The 19,490-nt window shown below is 41.2% G+C and overlaps 1 protein-coding gene across 1 annotated transcript in view; it reads left to right on the top strand.

Moving 5' to 3' along the window:
• The window catches only part of PIWIL3 (piwi like RNA-mediated gene silencing 3), a 32,570-nt gene that overhangs the window by 4,958 nt on the left and 8,122 nt on the right, over positions 1 to 19,490 (top strand). Inside the window, exons 3-14 of the mRNA XM_029921597.1 lie at positions 1,106 to 1,234; positions 1,858 to 2,072; positions 3,281 to 3,399; positions 4,043 to 4,123; positions 4,916 to 4,921; positions 5,011 to 5,205; positions 7,278 to 7,389; positions 10,804 to 10,930; positions 11,145 to 11,262; positions 11,695 to 11,782; positions 12,521 to 12,600; positions 12,926 to 12,998. Coding sequence (XP_029777457.1) covers positions 1,138 to 1,234; positions 1,858 to 2,072; positions 3,281 to 3,399; positions 4,043 to 4,123; positions 4,916 to 4,921; positions 5,011 to 5,205; positions 7,278 to 7,389; positions 10,804 to 10,930; positions 11,145 to 11,262; positions 11,695 to 11,782; positions 12,521 to 12,600; positions 12,926 to 12,998 — 1,311 coding nt within the window. The 5' untranslated portion in view covers positions 1,106 to 1,137. The remainder of the gene's footprint in view (positions 1 to 1,105; positions 1,235 to 1,857; positions 2,073 to 3,280; positions 3,400 to 4,042; positions 4,124 to 4,915; positions 4,922 to 5,010; positions 5,206 to 7,277; positions 7,390 to 10,803; positions 10,931 to 11,144; positions 11,263 to 11,694; positions 11,783 to 12,520; positions 12,601 to 12,925; positions 12,999 to 19,490) is intronic.

Below are 19,490 nucleotides of genomic sequence, written 5' to 3'. Positions count from 1 at the left end.
ACTGTTTTCCAGAGCGGCTGCACCAGTTTACATTCCCACCAACAGTGTAGGAGGGTGCCCGTCTCTCCACACCCTCACCAGCATCTATAGTCTCTTGGTTTGTTCATTTTAGCCACTCTGACTGGCGTGAGGTGGTATCTCAGTGTGGTTTTGATTTGTGTTTCCCTGATGATGAGTGATGTTGAGCATCGTTTTATGTGTCTGTAGGCCATCTGGATGTCCTCTCTGGAGAAGTGTCTGTTCATGTCTTCTGCCCATTTCTTCACTGGGTTATTTGTTTTGTGGGTGTGGAGTTTGGTGAGTTCCTTGTACATTTTCGATATTAGCCCTTTATCTGATATGTCATTTGCAACTGTCTTTTCCCATTCTGTCGGTTGCCTATTAGTTTTCTTGATTGTTTCCTTTTCAGTCAGGAGCTTTTTATCTTGATGAGGTCCCAAGAGTCATGGATCAGGAGAATAAACCTTGTGAAAATGTCATTACGAAAATACTTTTTTTAGTTTGTTTAGAGAGACAGAGCAAGAGCAGGGGTGGGGTAGAGAGAATCCCAAGTGGATTCCGTGCTGTCAGCACAGAACCCTGATGCAGGGCTTGAACTCAGGAACTGAAATTTACAACCTGAGCTGAAAGCAAGAGTCCTGATCTTAACCCATTCCTGAGGAGCCACTCAAACACCTCTGTTGGATTTTTTTTTTTTTTTTAAGGACTCTTCATTCAGTTAGCATTTTCGGATGCCCACTAGAGGGCACTGTGGTATCAGGTGATTAGCCTATAAAGAAGACAGAGCAGGGACCAAGTTTCTGATTTGAAGAAGCTTGCACTCTGAACAAACATCAGATGAGACAAGATAAATATCCTAGCAGCAATGAATGTGGTGCTAGGGTAGCCACGGACATGGAATGGGGTCTTGTTGGGAAAGGCTTCTGGGTAACATTCTCTCTGTTCTGATGATCCATTACTGAAATCCTGGGTTTGGAACTTTTGACAATCCTCTTTTCAAACCTCCAACGACCTCAAATTAACTTTTACTTAAACATTGCCCTTTGTTTCCATTTCTGTTTTTTATCATATAAAATTCATGGCTTTCTCATTTCTTTCTGCGTAGAGGAACTTCAGCTGGGGGCTGGATTGCAGGCAATGTCGCTGAAGGGGAAAAGGGGCCTTGGAGCCATTTTTCAAGACCAGGTGGTGAATACCCGACAGTACTTAGATCACGTGAGAGACTCCACGACAGGTAGGCTGGCCTTGAACCCCCCCCCCCCCCCCCCCCGTGTCAGGAGAGTGTTTGTGTTGATCTTGTCCAGAGGTTCGTTTGTGTTCGAGAGTCTAACAAGCTTCACCCCCTCATGTGAGTGGAGGCGCCCACCTATTTTCTCCTGTTGTAATAACATCCCCCTTTCAGAAATAAAGACCTATTTTAGAGACCTGGCTGTACTCTCCCCATTTTTCTGTTCCTTTTATAGCAACTTAGATCAAGTGACCCAGGTCTTTGGTTGTGCTGAGTCCTTTTTTTTTTTTTTTTTTTTTTTTTTTAATGCTAAAGATTTTTACGAACAGCGGCCCCCCCTCCTCACTTCCCTTTTGGAAGCTTTGCGTTAAAAAAGGTTTTCTTTTGATCTCTTATTATTGTTAAATATTTTAATCTTCTATTTTAACTGTAATGGTATGCTTGTGTGAGGATTCCTCTCAATGGATGGTACATGTTCTGGGCATCAAGTGTTTGTAAATGTTCATGTTATTGGTGGCTAATGTCTTTTGTTAAAGCTAACTTTGGCTCTCAAGATCATGGTGTCTACGTTGTTGTGGGTGAAATTGGTCAACTTGTCTCATTATTGACATGTGACTTGGTTTTTGCAGGCACGCAGGGTAGAGTGGTAAAGCTATTCACCAACCATTTCCGAGTGACCTCTCGCCCTGAACTCATCACGTATAAGTACAACATTGATTACATGCCAGAGGTTGAAGATGGAAAAGTTCGTACAGAATTGCTTTGCCAGCATAAACAGATAATTGGAGAATGTCACATATTTGATGGGAACTCGTTATTACTACCTCATAGACTACGAAATCAGGTTCAGTATTATCCTTGGACATTTTCTTTTAAGTTTATTTACCTATTTTGAGAGAGAGAAGGGGTGTGCAGGGGAGGGGCAGAGTGAGGGAGACAGAGGATCCCAAGCAGGCTCTGCACGGACTGCAGAGCCACAGGGCTCAAACCAGAAACTGCGAGATCCTGACCTAAGCTGAAGTCAAGAGTCAGGCGCTTAACCAACTGAGCCATGCATGCACTCCTGTTAGTGGACATTTTCTTGACCTTCGTTCTTTATGTCTCTCGCGTTCTACCTGTGTTCTAGAAAACATACCATTACGGAGACCTCTTGAAGATCTCTTGCCCATAGGACTCGTAACAAAACCCGTATGCCATGTTTGGTTATCACTGATGTTCCCTCATGCCTCGTTTCAGTAGTTAAAATGAATTTAAGAATAATATATATATATTTACCTTTTCAATGGAAATAGGGCTCAAATGCTGATGAAGTATTGAATAAGTTAGTTTTTATTTCTTGTTCCAGAACTTTGGGGGGGGGGGAACTAGAAGGACTTAAATATTTTATTCAATTTCATTTCCTTAATTTGATTTTTTTTTTTGAGTGTGAGCAATTGGGAGAGGGGCAGAGAGAGAATCCTAAGCAGCTTCCATGCTCAGCACAGAGTCTGAGGTGGGGCTCAAACTCTGTAACTGTGAGGTCATAACCTGAGCCAAAATCAAGAGCCAGAGGCTCAACTGACTGAGCCTCCCAGGTGCCTCTCTTCAATAAACTTTTTATATGGTTATTTTTTGAGAAAGAGAGAGAGTGTGTGAGCAGGGAAGGGGCAGAGAAAGAGAGAGACACCAGAATCCCGAAGCTGGCTCTAGGCTCTGAACTGTCGGCACAAATCCTGATCCTACAAGTCGTGAGGTCATGACCTGAGCTGAAGTCGGACACTTAACTGACTGAGCCATCCAGGTGTCCCACTTCAATAAACTTCTATATTAATTTTCCAAATGAATAATTAACAGGGGCTAGACTAAGTTTAATTTAAAAATGTCATTGTAAATATTTAATTCTGACTCCTCATTTTGGTCTCCCAAATCCTGTTTCTACCTGCATGTGTCTCTGGAGACTAAGAGTGCTCCGGCCGGACACCCACGTGACCTGGTGACTTGTGTGTGGTCCAGTAACGAGCCTACTCTCCTTGGAAGGAGCACTAGGCCTTGTCTGTTTTTTCTTCACCTCAGAAAACCGAACTGGTCAGCCGGTGGGACAGCCAGATTGTGAAGATCACCATTGAATTCTGCAGTGAACTCAGGCCCACCGCAGTGGACTGCTTACGTTACTACAACATTCTCTTTAGAAAGTGTGTTCGTAAGCTGTAGCTTCCTCGAGATGTGGTTGCATGTGAGTGTGTCAGTGGCACTGCACATAGATGTTTGGTTCTAGAGTTTTGTGTTCTCGAAGCCTCCTGTGCTGGGAAGGCAAAGGCTCTTTGACATGAAATGGCACTTGACCCTCACCCAGACGTGTTTGAGTTCTGTGGCTCCTTGTTAGTACTTTCCCCGCCGGCCCCTATGTCCCAAGCCTGCTCCCTGCCTAGGGAGAGCCAGATGTCCACCGCGCACAGCTGCGCCTCGTTCTCCCTGAAGTAAATACACATTTGTTTTCTGTTCTAAACTCACGGTGATGGCACAAATATTCAGAATTAAAATTGGAGGCACATAGTCTTCACAGAGTTTTCGGTTCATTTCTGGGCATGAAGGACATTCTAATGACCTTCCTGTGGCCCTTTCTTGTATATTATGGACAGGAGGGGAAAATGGAGGTTCAAGGGGCCATTGTGTCTACCTCACAGTGTCATTTACCTGTGTCAGGCACTATCTGTTAATTGTTTGCAAAACAAAGTCACTGATGGATTTCTTTCCCCAGTGCGACCCCGTGTATGTTACTAAATGCTTAATAATACTCACTGCAGTTTCAACGAAATCTGTTCTTCCAATTTCTAGAATTTTGAGGATGATGGATTTGACGCAAGTTGGTCGCAACTATTACAACGAGAATGAGGCCACCGAGTTCTTCAATCATAAGTATACAGTGGAAAGTTTTCACGTCCTACAGACCTAACCATAGCGGCTTTAAAGTTCCTGTCACTTGAAGCAGTAGGATTTATAAGTGATGGTCTTTTCGATGGTACCCACTGGCCATGAATGATTCAGTTACACTTTAGTGTATATTTGAAACAAAGACAAAAGTCCTAGAGTGACAGGCATAAACCTTGAGATAGTCAGTAGTTATATAAACCTTGTAAGGAGTCTAAATAATCCTCTAAAACCTGGGTAACAAACTTCTCTCAAATACTTTGAATCATAGTAATTGCATCTACATGTACATATATGTGTACAATGCATATGTTCATAATTTCACACCTATATCCTATATATTCTCACACACACACACACACACACACACACATACATATATATATACACGTGGATATAGGCATGTGAGCCTGTGGTTGGTAATAAAATGGTTTAATGAAGATAGTATATCCATTTTAACTAGCACATCAGGTAAATCTCTATTGGAAAGGTCCTTTTATTTTTAATCTTTTTTTTAATGTTTTATTTGTTTTTTGAGACAGAGACAGAACATGAGCGGGGAGGGGCAGAGAGAGAGGGAGACACAGAATCCGAAGCAGGCTCCAGGCTCTGAGCTGTCAGCACAGAGCCTGACATGGGGCTCGAAACCATGAACGTGAGATCATGACCTGAGCCGAAGTCAGAGGCTTAACCGACTGAACCACCCAGGAGCCCCGGAAAGGTCCTTCAAAAGACTAATTCTTACTAAACATGAGAAACTGAAACTGCTTGACTCCTCAGCACCAAGTTTAGACCCCAAGTTTCAACCCTGGGACACTTGCTTTTTTGTTCAAAGCTTGGATTTGACCCTTGTGTCTACCATATTCTGTTTGCAGTCTGGAAATCTGGCCTGGATATGTCACTTCTATTCTTGAGTATGAAACCAGCATTACCCTCTGTGCTGATGTGAACCATAAACTGCTCCGAATGCAAACTGCTTATGATCTAATAACGCATGTTGATAGCAAATCCCGAAGAAAAGATGCTGCGGAAATTACTAAAGAATTAGTTGGACAAATTGTTTTTACAAAGTAAGTCTGCTTTTTCTGTTTTTTAACCTTTTAATGTTGATTTTGGAGGAGGGGGGCAGAGGGGCAGAAGAAGAGGGAAACACAGAATTCGAAGCAGGCTCCAGGCTCTGCACGGTCCGCACAGAGCCTGATGGAGGGCTTGAACCCACGAACCATGAGCTAGTGACCTGAGCTGAAGTCGGGTGCTTAGCCAACTGAGCCACCTAGGTGTCCTGTAAGTCTGTTTTTTGAAAACCTATCCAATCACTTTGAGAACGTTTATCTCCCCATAAGAGATGGCCCTATAGTTTTTGAATCACTAAATGTTAAAGTTCAGAAGCTGAAATAGCATGAAAATGGTAGAAAGCCATCCATGCTTTTCTCATCTGGCTATTTGGCACAAGAGAAGGATACGTTTCAGTTGTAGGCTTTGTTCTTGTGATTACTGATTCTGACTCAGTCGTCTGCTCGGAATCCTCTCACATGTAACAACTTATGCTGCTTCCAAATGTCTTCTTTCTTTTCTCTTGCCTTGTATCTAAAACTCGGAGCTTAATTATAATCCATTAGCAAGTTTCCCCTAAAAGGAAGTGTTTTACTTTTAATCTTCCTCTAGACTAGACATTTTAAGCTGAAGGGTGTCGATGTAAAGCTACTGGGCCAGCATCATCTTAGGAGTAAAGTTGAGGACTCCTGCTTCCCAATTTCTAAATTTAGTACAAAGCTCTAGTAATTAGGAGAGTGGGATTCTGGTATGAGGATAGACCTAAAAATCAATGGGCTAGAATTGAGAATCCTGGAGTTAACACTACATTTATAGGCTATGGATCTTCAAGAGTTTCAAGATGCTTACTTAGGGAAGGAATACCCTTTTCCACAAATATTGCTGGGGCCACTGGATATGCACCTGGCCCTTCCTCACAGAATATACAAAATTCACTCCAATTTAACCCCAAATTAACTCAAAATTGACCTAAATTAAGACTTAAAAGTATAAAATGCTTAGAAACCCTAGGAGTAAACTTTCTTGACTTTGGGTTAGGAAAAACCTTTTTAGATAAAATGCCAACAGAGAAGGGGTGATAAAAGGAAAATATAAAATGTACTTGACCAAATTAAAAACTCTCATTCTTCAAAGTAAAAGAAATGAAAAAAAGGGGACAGAATGAGAGAACAAGTGCAAATTTCATATCTCCTAAATAACTTGTACCTACATATGTAAGAAATGCTTAAAAATCAATAATTAAAAGACAATCTAAGTTCTACTTTTTTTTAACCCAACTTTCAAAAAATGGGCAAAGGTTCTGAATAGACAGGCTTCCAAAGGAAATATACAAATGACGAATAATGACATGAAAAGATACTCCATATTATTGGCCATCAGGGAAATGCCAAGTAAAACCACAGTGAAATGCCACTTCATTCTCCCTAAGATGGCTAAATTTAACAAAGCAGAGATTAAGTATTGGCAAGGATGTGAAAAAGTTGGAACCAAGCCTCAAACACTGTTGGTAGAAATGTAAAATGGTGTGGTCTCTTTGGAAAACAGTATGGCGTTTTCTCAATATGCTAAATATAGTGTTACCATAGGATCCAGCACGTCTATTCCTAGTTTTATACCCAAGAGAAATGAAAACTTAGGTCTACCAGAAGTGATACATGAATGTCCAAACCTCTTTATTCATTATAGCTCAAAGGTGTTAACTCAAATGTTCATCAACTGACAAATGGATAAATAAAAATGTAGATCTAGAAAACATTTGGTAAAAAAAGACTAATGAAGTACCAATACATGCGACAGTGTGGAGGAACCTTGAAGAATAGTAAGTTGAATGAAAGAAGGCTGTCCGGAAAGCTCACATATTACATCATCCAATTCACATGAAATAGGGCGGGTAGGCTAATGTATAAGATTTACGACTCTGAATATAGTAAAACCACTGGGTTGTACCCCTTACATAGGTGAATTGTATATTATATGAATTTAATAAACTAGATATATCTTGCAATTACTTGTAGGATTTAAAGCCTCTTCTTACATGACCCCATGCCATGAATATGTTAAGAATAATGCTGTTTGGATTCTTCCACAGGTATAACAACAGAACCTATCGAGTGGATGCTATTAATTGGGAGGAGACTCCCAGAAGTACATTTAAGAAATCGGGTGGTGAGGAAATCAGCTTTGTAGACTACTACAAGGAGGTATGTAATCTCCTTTCTTCCAATGTATTTAAATCTCATTTTTTTCCTTGTTATGTAGTTGAATATGTCTCACAATAATATATGTGTAATATATAGTCCTATATATTAGCTTATACATCCTAACTAATATATAATTATCTACTTATAGTCTATATCTATCTATCTAATCTATCTAATCTATCTAATCTATCTAATCTATCTAATCTATCTAATCTATCTAATCTATCTAATCTATCTAATCTATCTAATCTATCTAATCTATCTAATCTATCTATCTCTATTATAAGATTGCTCCTCAAAGGAATTGTAACTTGACAGCTCTATTCTCCATGCATTCGATGCCTCATACATAGGGCAATGTGACATAACTAGAATGGCTTCAATATGGCCTCTCCTGCGGTTCTTAGAAGTGGCTGTGGTAGTTTTTAATGTGTTGATGGATTATTCGGTAGAAGATAAAACATGGTAAGACTTTATATACGAACACTTTGTTTATATAGGAGTGTGGGCCCTAAAGAACTTGGTTCAAAAAGAAGGAAAAAAATGACCAATTACCATCTGAAAGGATGTCAGTTATGTGCTAAATCTCGTAACTCATGGATTCACCATCTTTGTTCACAAAGAAATATGTAAACTTAGCTTGTTGCACAAAGATACACTAGCTAACAAGATTAGTTTTCTAGCCTTGGCAGATGAGAGAAAGGAGTTACAGATATCTGTAGCAAATGGAAAGGACTTATAAATATATAATATATATTTAAACACCACTTGTATTTTTATACTGGAATCCAAAACATGCCTACTTGGAACCACGGAAGCTCAACAGCCCTCTGGCATCATCCCTTCCACGTGATTGTGCTATTACATTATCCTCACTTGTACTTCACACTTAGCTCTTGTTCATTTGGTCCGAAAAAGCATTTAATGAGTGCCCATTACACATCTTGGGTATACACTGGTAAGACCACTGAGTCCTCTGTTCTTAAGGAACTTGCCTTCTTATGGCAGGAAGGGACCACAAACAGGAACCCTGCTCTCAGATTGAGGGATCCATCCCGATAATTAAAATGAGAGGTATTCTGGACAGGGGGCCTCAAGAGTAGGTGGTCATGGAAAGCTCTGAGAAGCTGGTATGTGGATGTCTGAAAGGAGCAAGCTGTGTGCAGATCAGGGAGAAGAAGAAAGACCCCATTTTCCAGATGGTCAAGATGTATCCAGGCTAGATTATTCTGTGACAAGGCTAGATTATTCTGTGAGGAAGTACACATGATTGTGGGTAGGACATTTTTGGGTTATAGGATATGAAATCCGAGGATGAGGTGGGGGTTACGTTGTATAAAGTTCTGTCCACTGAGGCAAATCAGATTTTATTGTCAAGTGTCATTATACAGATGGATGAATTAGATGTAATTAGATATACATCTGTAAAATCTATAAGGAATGGGCTGTATGTGGGTAAAAAGGGAGGCAGGGACACCAGTGAGGAGGTGGCTAAGTCACTTTAGGTCCATGATAATGGTGACCGGAATTAGGGTGGGAGAGGTAGGAAGGAAGTGGATGCCAGTGTCCTTTCCTGCAGTGGGGGAGTCGGTGTGAGGAGAGTGGGGATTATTGGGTTGATCTAGGCTCTGATGGAGGTGGCAAATGGAGCTATGAGGCTGATATTTGCTTGTTCATTCTCCAAATTTGACCTCAAAGGGCACTGATGGAGAAGAGCCATGCTGGCTATTCTGAGAACATCTGCCCGTCACCAACCTGCAATCTCAGGCCTCTGTGGGGGCCCCTGTTCTGTTGTGCCCTTGCATGTCATAGAATCTATCCCAATTTGTAATTCTGTATCTGGGTGGTTATTTTAGGCATCTCTACCCTCCCCTAGACAGAGTTCCACCAGGGCAGGACAATGTTGGTTTTGTTCCTTGTAAATATCTCTTCTACTTTATACCACGATGAGCACATAGTAGAAGTTCAAATATATATAGGTTGTAATCGTTAATTCACACACTCTGACATCACAGAGCAGTGGGTTTGGGAAAATCTGAGAGAGATGCTTTGTCACATGAAGGTAAAGTACCTTCTTGACTCAAGTCGATAGACAGGAGCCTTGGATGTAAAAGAAACATAAGATTGTGGTTTCAGCAGGCTTATCTGAGGAAAAAAAAAAACCCAGAGGGGCTGAAAAAATTGAAATGACTTGGGCCATCTTGGAATGCCCTGGTGGGAACTCAGTCTAATAGCAGATGGCAGTGTAGTTGTCATGAGATCTAGAAAAATCCTGGAATCCATAGATGAGCCTGGCCTTCAAAAAGGATTTCATAATAATGCAAAGAAGGACCACAGAACCCCTCTTTAGGGGCAGAAGTTGATGGGGGAGGAGATGCTTCTAGGAGGTTGCATGACAGCTGTGGAAAATGAGAGATGTGTTTCCCAAAGTTTCCGACAGGAAGAATAGCTCATGCAAAGGCTTTTATAAATGAGGCCCTACAATGATGCCAGGATTCTACACGCATGTACATGCCTGCACAAGCTCTGGCCTTAAGACTCTAGAACCAGGGAAATGGGGATGAATCCCAGCTGTCTTTCCAATAACTAAAGACCACTTTAAGGGTGAAAAACCTATATAGAGTCTGCAACGAGACCATGAGAACTAAAAGTAATAGTTCAGCTTAAGAGCAAAACAGACAGGAGCCCGGATTTGACGTCTTGTCTCGGGTGGGAACTCCTTTGACGTTCTCAGGGTGTTTGGCAGGTAATACCAGAATTCACGTGGCTAATTGATTACTGATGATGATCTCGCTGATGGGCCTGGAAGGATCTATGAAGAATCATCGCTTTGTGTTGGAGAGTAAAGGCACTTGGTGGTCCAGAAATTGCAGCCCAGGGGTAGGCTGTCTTAGCAAATAGCTCTTCCTCCTGGAAGCAGGGACTGAGAGTTTCGGGGAAAGGACGCAGGAGTCCTATTCCGAATAGATGTGGAATTGCAACTCTAAACAGTTGACTGGGTTTGTTGCCCCACGCCCCACCCCTGTTAGTTGGAGAATCCTCTTGAAAGTTATCCATTATGTTTTAGGAATTTTTAAGACCATACCGTAGTCAGAAATCCAGATGCTAGGAGTCTGTCATGTGTCTATGTATATGTAGTGAAAGGATTGTCTGATGACCCCAATATAGTGTCTGAGAATCGTGCCTTCCTTGGCCACGTGTGACAGAGGAAAAAAAGAGGCCATCTGTGGGACATTTGAACTAAGAATATAACGAGTATCTTTAATGCATTCTTAAACCTGGGCAAACCATATCTATACCAGCACACCCTAAGGCCTGCTGGTGAATCCCAAACGCACTTCTGTGCCTATTTATGTGACTGCTAAGGCTTCGCTGATAGTTACACCAGTGTCCTTTCTTGTTTCTGTTGAACAGCAATATGATCTACTGGTCACTGACCTAACTCAGCCACTTTTGGTCAGCAAAGGCAAGTGGAAAAAGAGCCAACAGGACACGCCCCATGAGCCTATAATGCTGGTTCCTCAGCTGTGCAACCTGACAGGTACTACAGATTTACGCAGTCTTCAGAGAAGACCACCCCTTCCAAGCCCCCAATGTTATGATGGAGAAGTGCCGGCTTTTCATAATACTCCGTAGGACCCAGAGCTGCATTCTCTCTGCCGGTTCTTCCTCTTCCAGATAACAGCCGTCAAGGCTTCTCTCGTGTAAATCTATTCTTGCTGGTTGAGCTAGATCTTTTCAATTTTTTTGTAAAGGTCTAACAGACAAAATGCGTAAAAACTACAGAGTGATGAGAGACTTGGCTATGCACACAAGGTTGGATCCAGAAAAACGGCACCATGAATTACAAAGATTCATGAATATTGTACAAAGGTAAGTGTTGTTTTTCTCTGTGTGTGTGTGTGTGTGTGTGTGTGTGTGTGTGTGTGTGTGTGTATGCATGCCCTGAAGTTGAGACTGCATAGAACCCTTAGCATCTCAGATTCGCCAATGAAAAAGTGACAGTTGGGAGGAGAAGGATATCTTGGCAAGAACCACTCTATTATTTTTTTTTTCCTGACAATGCAAAGTTAGGGGAAGTTGGGGCGGGGGGGGGGTGTGGGGAGAATGATAGAAAGATCCTAAGACCCTGCACAAATGTGAGAGCGGAGACATCGTGGTTTCAGGGTACCAGGGACCTTCTTTATACCACGTCAGCACAGAGGACAAATAGAAGGCATCTTTAGATTAGAGAAGAATTTTATAAATGGATCCTCGCATTTGCTTATTTCGTTTGATTGATCTTGTGGAAATTTTAACTTTCAGACATAGCACTGCACAAAGGGAACTTCAACTCTGGGATTTGCGATTTGATCCCAACTTCTTGTCCTTTTCAGGAAGAATTCTGAAAGAAGTAAGAATTCTTCAAGGATGCAGAGCGGTAAGACTATTTCAAAAGTTGACCACTTTGAAATGTTTCAGTTATTCATTTAGTTAGTTGGGGTCAGGTGACTAATAATGCGAAGGAACTAAGTCAGGTCCATGACTGGGACCACTTTCTCTTCTTGGGTTCCCTGTCCTTTTCTCTACGAGAGAGGAAGTAGATGTTCAGCGAGAATGCATGTAATGTGCTGGACATGCAGTAAACTGTTTGGTCTTTATTAGCACTGTGGACATTTCTCATGGCAAAATGATCTTCCAAAGGTATCCTTGAGTCAACTACCTAGAATCAAAACAGTCCAGAATGACCCATGATTGAATTACAATATTACTAATTTCTGTCTTAAGGAAAAATCTGTAATTTAGTCATGATTAGAGTTTAAAAGAGGTGGTGGTGATGGAGGAGGGCACTTGAGGGGAAGAGCACTGGGTGTTGTATGGAAACCAATTTGACAATAAAATATTATGGGGAAAAAAAGAAAAAATAAAATTGCAATGTTTCAACAGGAAGTGTCACACATTTACAATGGAGAGGCTCTTCAATAATATATATATATATTTTTTTCTAATGATGTTTTATACGTGTCTTGGAATTCTCTTCTAGTTCAACCCCCATCCACAATTTGCAGATTGGTCAAAAGAAACCAGAAGTGGACGTTTACTCGATGTGAAGTCACTAGATCATTGGCTAGTACTGTATCCTCCTGGAAAGTCTACCGCAACCGATTCCTTGCTAGACAGCCTACGGACAGTCACACCTACCATGGGCATATCTATGAGAGAGGCACAAAAGTAAGAAGAGCGGAAATTACATCTGATTTAAAAACCAGTTGTTAGCAATCTGAAAGTGGTATCTTTAGGAATCTGTCACTGCATCAAAATGAATGTTTGTAAATAAAGTCTAGTCAACAGGTATTAAAATAGACTTTTGTGATATATGGTGTGTGGCTATTGGGATACATGTTGAGGAAGCCAAAAATTGGACTTATTTTTAAGAACAAACTTTCAAGTGAAGAACCAGACTTAACATTGTATCTTGTTTTATTTTATACCATGCTTCATTACATAAAATGTTACATGTTTACTATTCATTACCTTTTGAATGTTTATTTTCTAGGATTGAGGTAGCGGGTACAGTCGAATCCTATATAAACATCTTAGAATCCCAAGTGAATGGCAACACACAGATGGTAAGTGTCTATTTTATATATATGCGCACCTGACTTAGTGATGGTCCTAAAACTACATTTGTATGTATTTTTGAATTTGAAGTGTTGAAGAGGCTGTCTTTTTTCCACTGGATACTCTTTCCTGCTTTGTCAAAGATTAATTGGCCATATGCTTGTGGGTCCAGTTCTGGGTTCTCTATTCGATTCCATTGGTCCATGTGTCTGTTTTTGTGCCAATACCATACTGTCTTGATGATGACAGCTTTGTAGTAGAGGCTAAAGTCTGGGATTGTCATGCCTCCCGTTTTGGTTTTCTTCAATATTACTTTGGCTATTTGGGGGGTTTTGTGGCTCCATACGACTTTGAGAATAGTTTGTTCTAGCTTTGAGAAGAATGCTGGTGCAACTTTGAGGGGGATTGCATTGAATGTGTAAATTGCTTTGGGTAGTAATGACATTTTAACAATGTTTATTCTTCCAATCCATGGGCAAGGAATGTTTTTCCATTCCTTTGTGTCGTCTTCAGTTTCCTTCATAATCTTCTATAGTTTTCAACATACAGGTCTTTTACATCTTTGGTTAGGTTTATTCCTAGGTATTTTATGGTTTTTCGTGCAATTGTCAATGGGATCTGTTTCTTGATTTCTTTCTGTTGCTTCATTTTTGGTGTATAAGAATGCAACAGATTTCTGTACATTGACTTTGTACCCTGCGACTTTACTGAATTCATTGATCAGTTCTAGAAGGCTTCTGGTGGAGTCTGCCAGGTTTTCCATGTAGAGTATCATGTCATCTGCGAAAAGGGAAAGTTTGACTCCTTTGCCGATTCTGATGCCTTTTATTTCCTTTTGTTGTCTGACTGCTGATGCTAGGACTTCCAGCACTATGTTGAACAACAGTGGTCAGAGTGGACATCCCTGTCGTGTCCCTGATTTCAAGGGGAAAGCTCTCAGTTTTTCCCCATTGAGGATAGCATTGGCTGTGGGCTTTTCATAAATGGCTTTTATGATGTTTAAGTAAGTTCCTTCTATCCCGACTTTCTCGAGGGTTTTTATTAAGAAGAGATGTTGTATTTTGTCAAATGCTTTTTCTGCATCTATCAACAGGACCATACTTTTTTTTTCTTTTGTTTTGTTGATGTGACGGACACTAACAATGTGACAAATGAAATTAGACCACTTTCTTACACCATTCACAAAAATAAACTCAAAATGGATAAAGGATCTGAATGCGAGACAGGAAACCACAAAAACCCTTGAGGAAAAAGCAGGAAATAGCCTCCTAGACCTCAATCGCAGCAATGTCTTCCTCAACACATTCCCAGAGGCAAGGGAATCAAGAACAAAAATGAACTACTGGGACCTCATCAAGATAAAAAGCTTCTGCAAGGCAAAGGAAACAATCAAAAAAAACTAACAGGCAACTGACAGAATGGGAAAAGATAGTGGCAAATGGCATGAGATAAAGGGCTTGTATCCAAAATATACAGGGAGCTCACTAAACTCCATACATGAAAAATGAATAATCCAGTGAAGAAATGGGCAGATGACCTGAACAAACACTTCTCCAAAGAGGATATCCAGATGGCCAACAGATACATGAAATGATGCTCAGCATCACTCATCATCAGGGAAAAACAAACCAAAACCACACTGAGATACGAACCCACACTGGTGTGAGTCGCTAAAGTGAACCAATCAAGAGACTAGATGCTGGTGAGGATGTGGAGAGACGGGCACCCTCCTACACTGTTGGTGGGTATGTAAACTGGTACAACCACTCTGGAAAACAGTGTGGAGGTTCCTCAAAAAACTATCCATAGTACTCCCATATGACCCAGCAATAGCACTGCTAGGGATTTACCCAAAGGATACAGAAGGGCTGATGCCTAGGAGCACATGTACCCCAATGTTCATAGCGGCACTTTCTACTATAGCCAAATCATGGAAAGAGCCTAAATGTCCATCACCTGATAAATGGATCAAGATGTGGTGTATACACACACACACACACACACACACACACACACACACACACACACGATGGAGTACTACATGGCAGTGAGGAAGAATGAAATATGGATGGACCAAAGTGGATGAACCTTGAGGGTGTCATGCTAAGCGAAATAAGTCAGGTAGAGAAGGACAGATACCATATGATTGCACTCAAAGGTCTAACAGGAGAAACCTAAGGGACCTAAGGGAGAGGAAGGGGGAAAGAGAGATGGGGAGAGAGAGGGACACAAGTCATGAGAGACTATTGAATACTGAAAATGAATCGTGGACTGAAGGGGAGGGAGAGAAGAGGGTGATGGTCATGGTGGGGGGCACTTGTGTGGAGAAGCACTGGGTGTTATATGGAAACCAATTTCACAATGAACTATTAAATAAAAAAAAAAAGGATTTGAGGTGTTACCAGTGGTTTCCAAAACTAGCCAACAAATGTAAATTTACCCCTCTCATGTAGCTGAATACAGACTTTTGGGTTTTAGCTGCTAGGTAATGTTGGAGTTTAGCCACTAATGTTACCATGTTATGCTAATTCTTTCAGGCTTGAGGACTTGGGATTATTATTATTATTTTTTTAATCTCACAGGGGCTCCTAGATGGCTCATTCGGTTAAGCCTCTGACTCTTGGTTTCGGCTTAGATTATGATCTCATGGTTCATGGGATTGAATCCCACATTGGGCTCTACACTGACACCTTGGAGCCTGCCTAGGATTCTCTCTCTCCCTCTTGCTCTCTGCCCCATCCCCTACTTGTTTGTTCTCTCTCTCTCTCTCTCTCTCTCTCTCTCTCTCTCTCTCTTTATCGTACGTCCTCAAAATAAACATAAAAATATGAAAAAATTGTCGCAATCTGAAAACCACCATATAAGTGTAAAGTAAGGCGGATGATAGTAATCACATTCACCTACTCTCTAACCCCAGCTATACCCTGTGACGTCTTTGATCTCTCTCTGGTCCAGCATGTGTTCCCTGTGCTTGGTATTTTCCTGAGGAATTTTCCTGACCTTTTTTCCATCCAGTGTCTGAGATTAAGTTGTCATTATGTTGTATCTAAATTACTAAGGCAGCTTTTTTGTTTGTTCCTGGGGTTCTTTCCCCTAATTCATCTTGCATTCCTTCTTCCTCCTCCTGGATGATGTTTAAAGGACTCTTTGTTTCTTGAGCATGAAACCAGGATGTTTCTCCTATTGTCTCTTACAGAAAGGGTAGACTTCTATCTTTAGTTTCTGCCAAGGAGCCTTTTAGGCTACTCTGAAGCCTGCCTTGTATGAGCCATACACATTCTCAAATGAAAGGTCTTATTTTTGAAATCCTATTGGACTTAAATTTTGTGTATTGCTTCCTGCTCCTTGACTGAGGTCTGTGTTTTGTTCTGTTCTCTGGTGTTGTAGCCTTAGATCCTCAGCTGGAAGCCTTCACTGGGAATCAGCAAAGCATCCTATTTCCATTTGTTAGGATCAGAGTTGAAGAACCTTGGTAGTTGTTTGAATCCTCTTGACAGGAATTTCTTTGCTCACTTAGCAACTGCCTGAGGAGCTCAAGACTGCTTGTGTGTGTGTGTGTGTGTGTGTGTGTGTGTGTGTGTGTGTGAATGTCTTAAAACGATGTCTTTATCCCTTGAATGGGATCTGGTCCCACTTTGTCATTTGTCCTAACTTTGCTTTTTTAGAACAGTGTCCTCTTTTACTCAGAGTAGCCCCTTGAATATTTTAAGGTATTCTGTCAGATGGGTTTGGGGGGAACATGTCTACAGTCCTTCCTCTGCACTTCACACAATAGGGGAGGACCAAATAACATAAGGACTGACAGTTATGTGCAAAATTGTCTTTAAGTGCAAATGGAAATCTCCATAGATCGAGAATAGAGGGGGAATTCATGTATGTGAACAGGAGTGATGCCATGTGGCTAACCAATTTCAAAGCTGTGGCATTATAATGGTGGGGGTCCAGAAGACCTCAAGCCGCATGTTTATATCATATCTAAAATAAAATGTTAATCTCACAGATAAACAATGTGGACTGGTGGTAACACTACCAATAATTTACAGATAGTTGGGGAACATATTTTCTTTGTGGTGTATACAGATAACAGCTTAGAGCTCACTGTTTTAAACAAGGCATGATGAGGAAGCAGAAGTCTTTGAATAATTAAATTCCTATAAATGTGTGATTTGGAAGAGTAAAGCAGAAACAGAAAATAAGTGTTCAAGCCATGGGGACATTTTTGGGTTTTTTTCTCTACAGGAAGGAAACCAATCTAGGACTGTGTCCATACTTTAAGATGAAAAGAATAAAAAAATAGTCATCTTGCCCATAATAATGACCCGTTCCTGAAAACTAAACATTTGCAGTAGGAATGCCAACTGGGAACATTGTCCCCATTATTTTAAAGAGAGCCTTACTGTGTTCCTTCTTAAAATAACCGTTCCACAACAGTCTGAAACTTCCAATGTCTATTTTCCTGAATGTTTAAAAAACTTACTCCCTTTAACTTTATATTTTAACGCAATTTCAGACCTACAGGAAGAGTTGCAAAGACAGGACTAATGTTTCTATAGTCCTCATCTGGATTCCACAAATAATACACTCTAACACATTCATATAATCGTTCTCTCTCCCTCTTCTTTCCATCTACCTACCTCCTTGTCTGCAAGTCACTGTTTTCCCTCCCCTTAAGTACATAACATATACATGTATGTCCATTTATGCATATGGGTCATTAATCACAGTATGTGTGTTTTCCTGAGGCATTCATCCATCTACCTGCCTAATTCAGATTCTACCAACCATCTCCTTTATAGAAAACCAAATTATCGGGGCCTTCTAGGGGCACCCGAGGCATCCAAGAATTTTATTTTATTGTTTTAAATTAATGTATGTATTTTTGAAAGAGAACACAGGTCGGGGAGGGGTAGAGAGAAAGAGGATCTCAAGCAGGCTCCTCACTCCCAGTGCTGAGTCTGACATGGTGTTTGATCCCACGAACTGAGATCATGACCTGAGCCCAAATCACGAATTGGACGTTTTTTAACTGACTGACCTGAACCACCCGGCTGCCCTGAGTCCCCTGAGGCAGCTAATGGTCATATGTTTTCAGTCTACTTTTAATCTGGAAAATGTCTTGGTCTGCCTTTGAGATTGCTGTTGTCTTGATGTTCTGGAAGTGCGCTGGCTGGCTATCTTGGGGAACAGTCCTCCATAGGAGTTTGCCTGTTTTCTTTGTCGCTGGAGTCCAGTCGGGGGCTCTTGCAGGATTACCACAGAAGCGACGCTGTCTTCTTCTCAATTCTTCATGTCTCGGAGCATGTGATGTTGACTTGTAATTTCAACGGAATCATTTGATCTGCCCAAACTTGGGTGGATTTACCCATTTTTAAAATGATTACCCCCCCCACACACACACTTTGTGATTGATCAACGAACTGGGGGAAGACGTTTTGAGACCATGCACATTTCCTGCTTCTTGGTGAAGTTTCACTCCCCAGAGTTGGGGTCCGTTGACAATTTGTGTCTGAAATAGTGCTTATCATGGTGCTCCCCAGTCAGTGCTGTTTATGCTTTCGTCATCTCTTCTGTGTTTGTTAGTTGTTTTTCTATTAGGAAGACCTTTCCATTCTTCTCGACTCATATCAGTATGTATTTATTTACTTATGTAAACATGGACTCCTGGATTCTCATTTAATGGATCACGATCTTTGACTAGTGGACTGTTTCCTTCTCATGCTCTCTGTGCTCCTCATGCAACTACTACCCACCCCCCAACTGCTGTCACCAGAGCTTCGTGTTGCATGTTTTTGAACTTTGCCCCAGAAGAGTTCAATGTATACATGGTCCTTTTTTTTCTGTTTATTTTTGAGAGTGTGTCAGTGGGGGAGGGGCAGAGAGAGAGGGAGACACAGGATCTGAAGCAGGCTCCAGGCTCTGACCTGATCGCACAGAGCCCAACACAGGGCTTGAACTCGTGAACTGTGAGACCATGATCTGCACTGAAGTCAGATGCTGAACCAACGGAGCCACCCAGGTGTCCCTGCATGGTCTTTTTGGTCTGTTTTTCTTTTGTTCAACCTTGAGCTTCACCTTTAGTGGGATATACTGTGGTTTATTTGCTCTCTTGCTTTATGTAGTAGCCCATTGTTTTTCACTTAACCCATTCTATTGGTGACGGACATTTGGGAGGTCTTTAGTTTTGCTATGACCTAGAGTACTGTTATGCACTCTTTAGTGTATTTTATGCACACACATTTCTGTTGGCGATTTATCTGGGAGTAGAATTGTCCCTTGTCATTAGATGCTACTTATCACTTTTCCAAAGTGGTGGGTTTGTACACTGGTACAACTGTCAGCTTGAACATTCCCGTGGCTTCATGCCTTGACATGTAATGTTCTAAAGCTCATCTGTTTAGTTTTAAGTGGTAGACTCTCAAAATCGAACCCCAGTACCCTTTTCTTGACAGGGCATTGCCTTCAATTTCTGTTTCTCGCCCTCGCCCTCGCCCTCGCCCTCG

This window comes from Suricata suricatta, chromosome 14 (genome assembly GCF_006229205.1).
Source record: "Suricata suricatta isolate VVHF042 chromosome 14, meerkat_22Aug2017_6uvM2_HiC, whole genome shotgun sequence".
In the NCBI taxonomy this organism is placed as follows: Eukaryota; Metazoa; Chordata; class Mammalia; order Carnivora; family Herpestidae; genus Suricata; species Suricata suricatta.
This window is presented reverse-complemented; position numbering and strand designations above follow the sequence as displayed.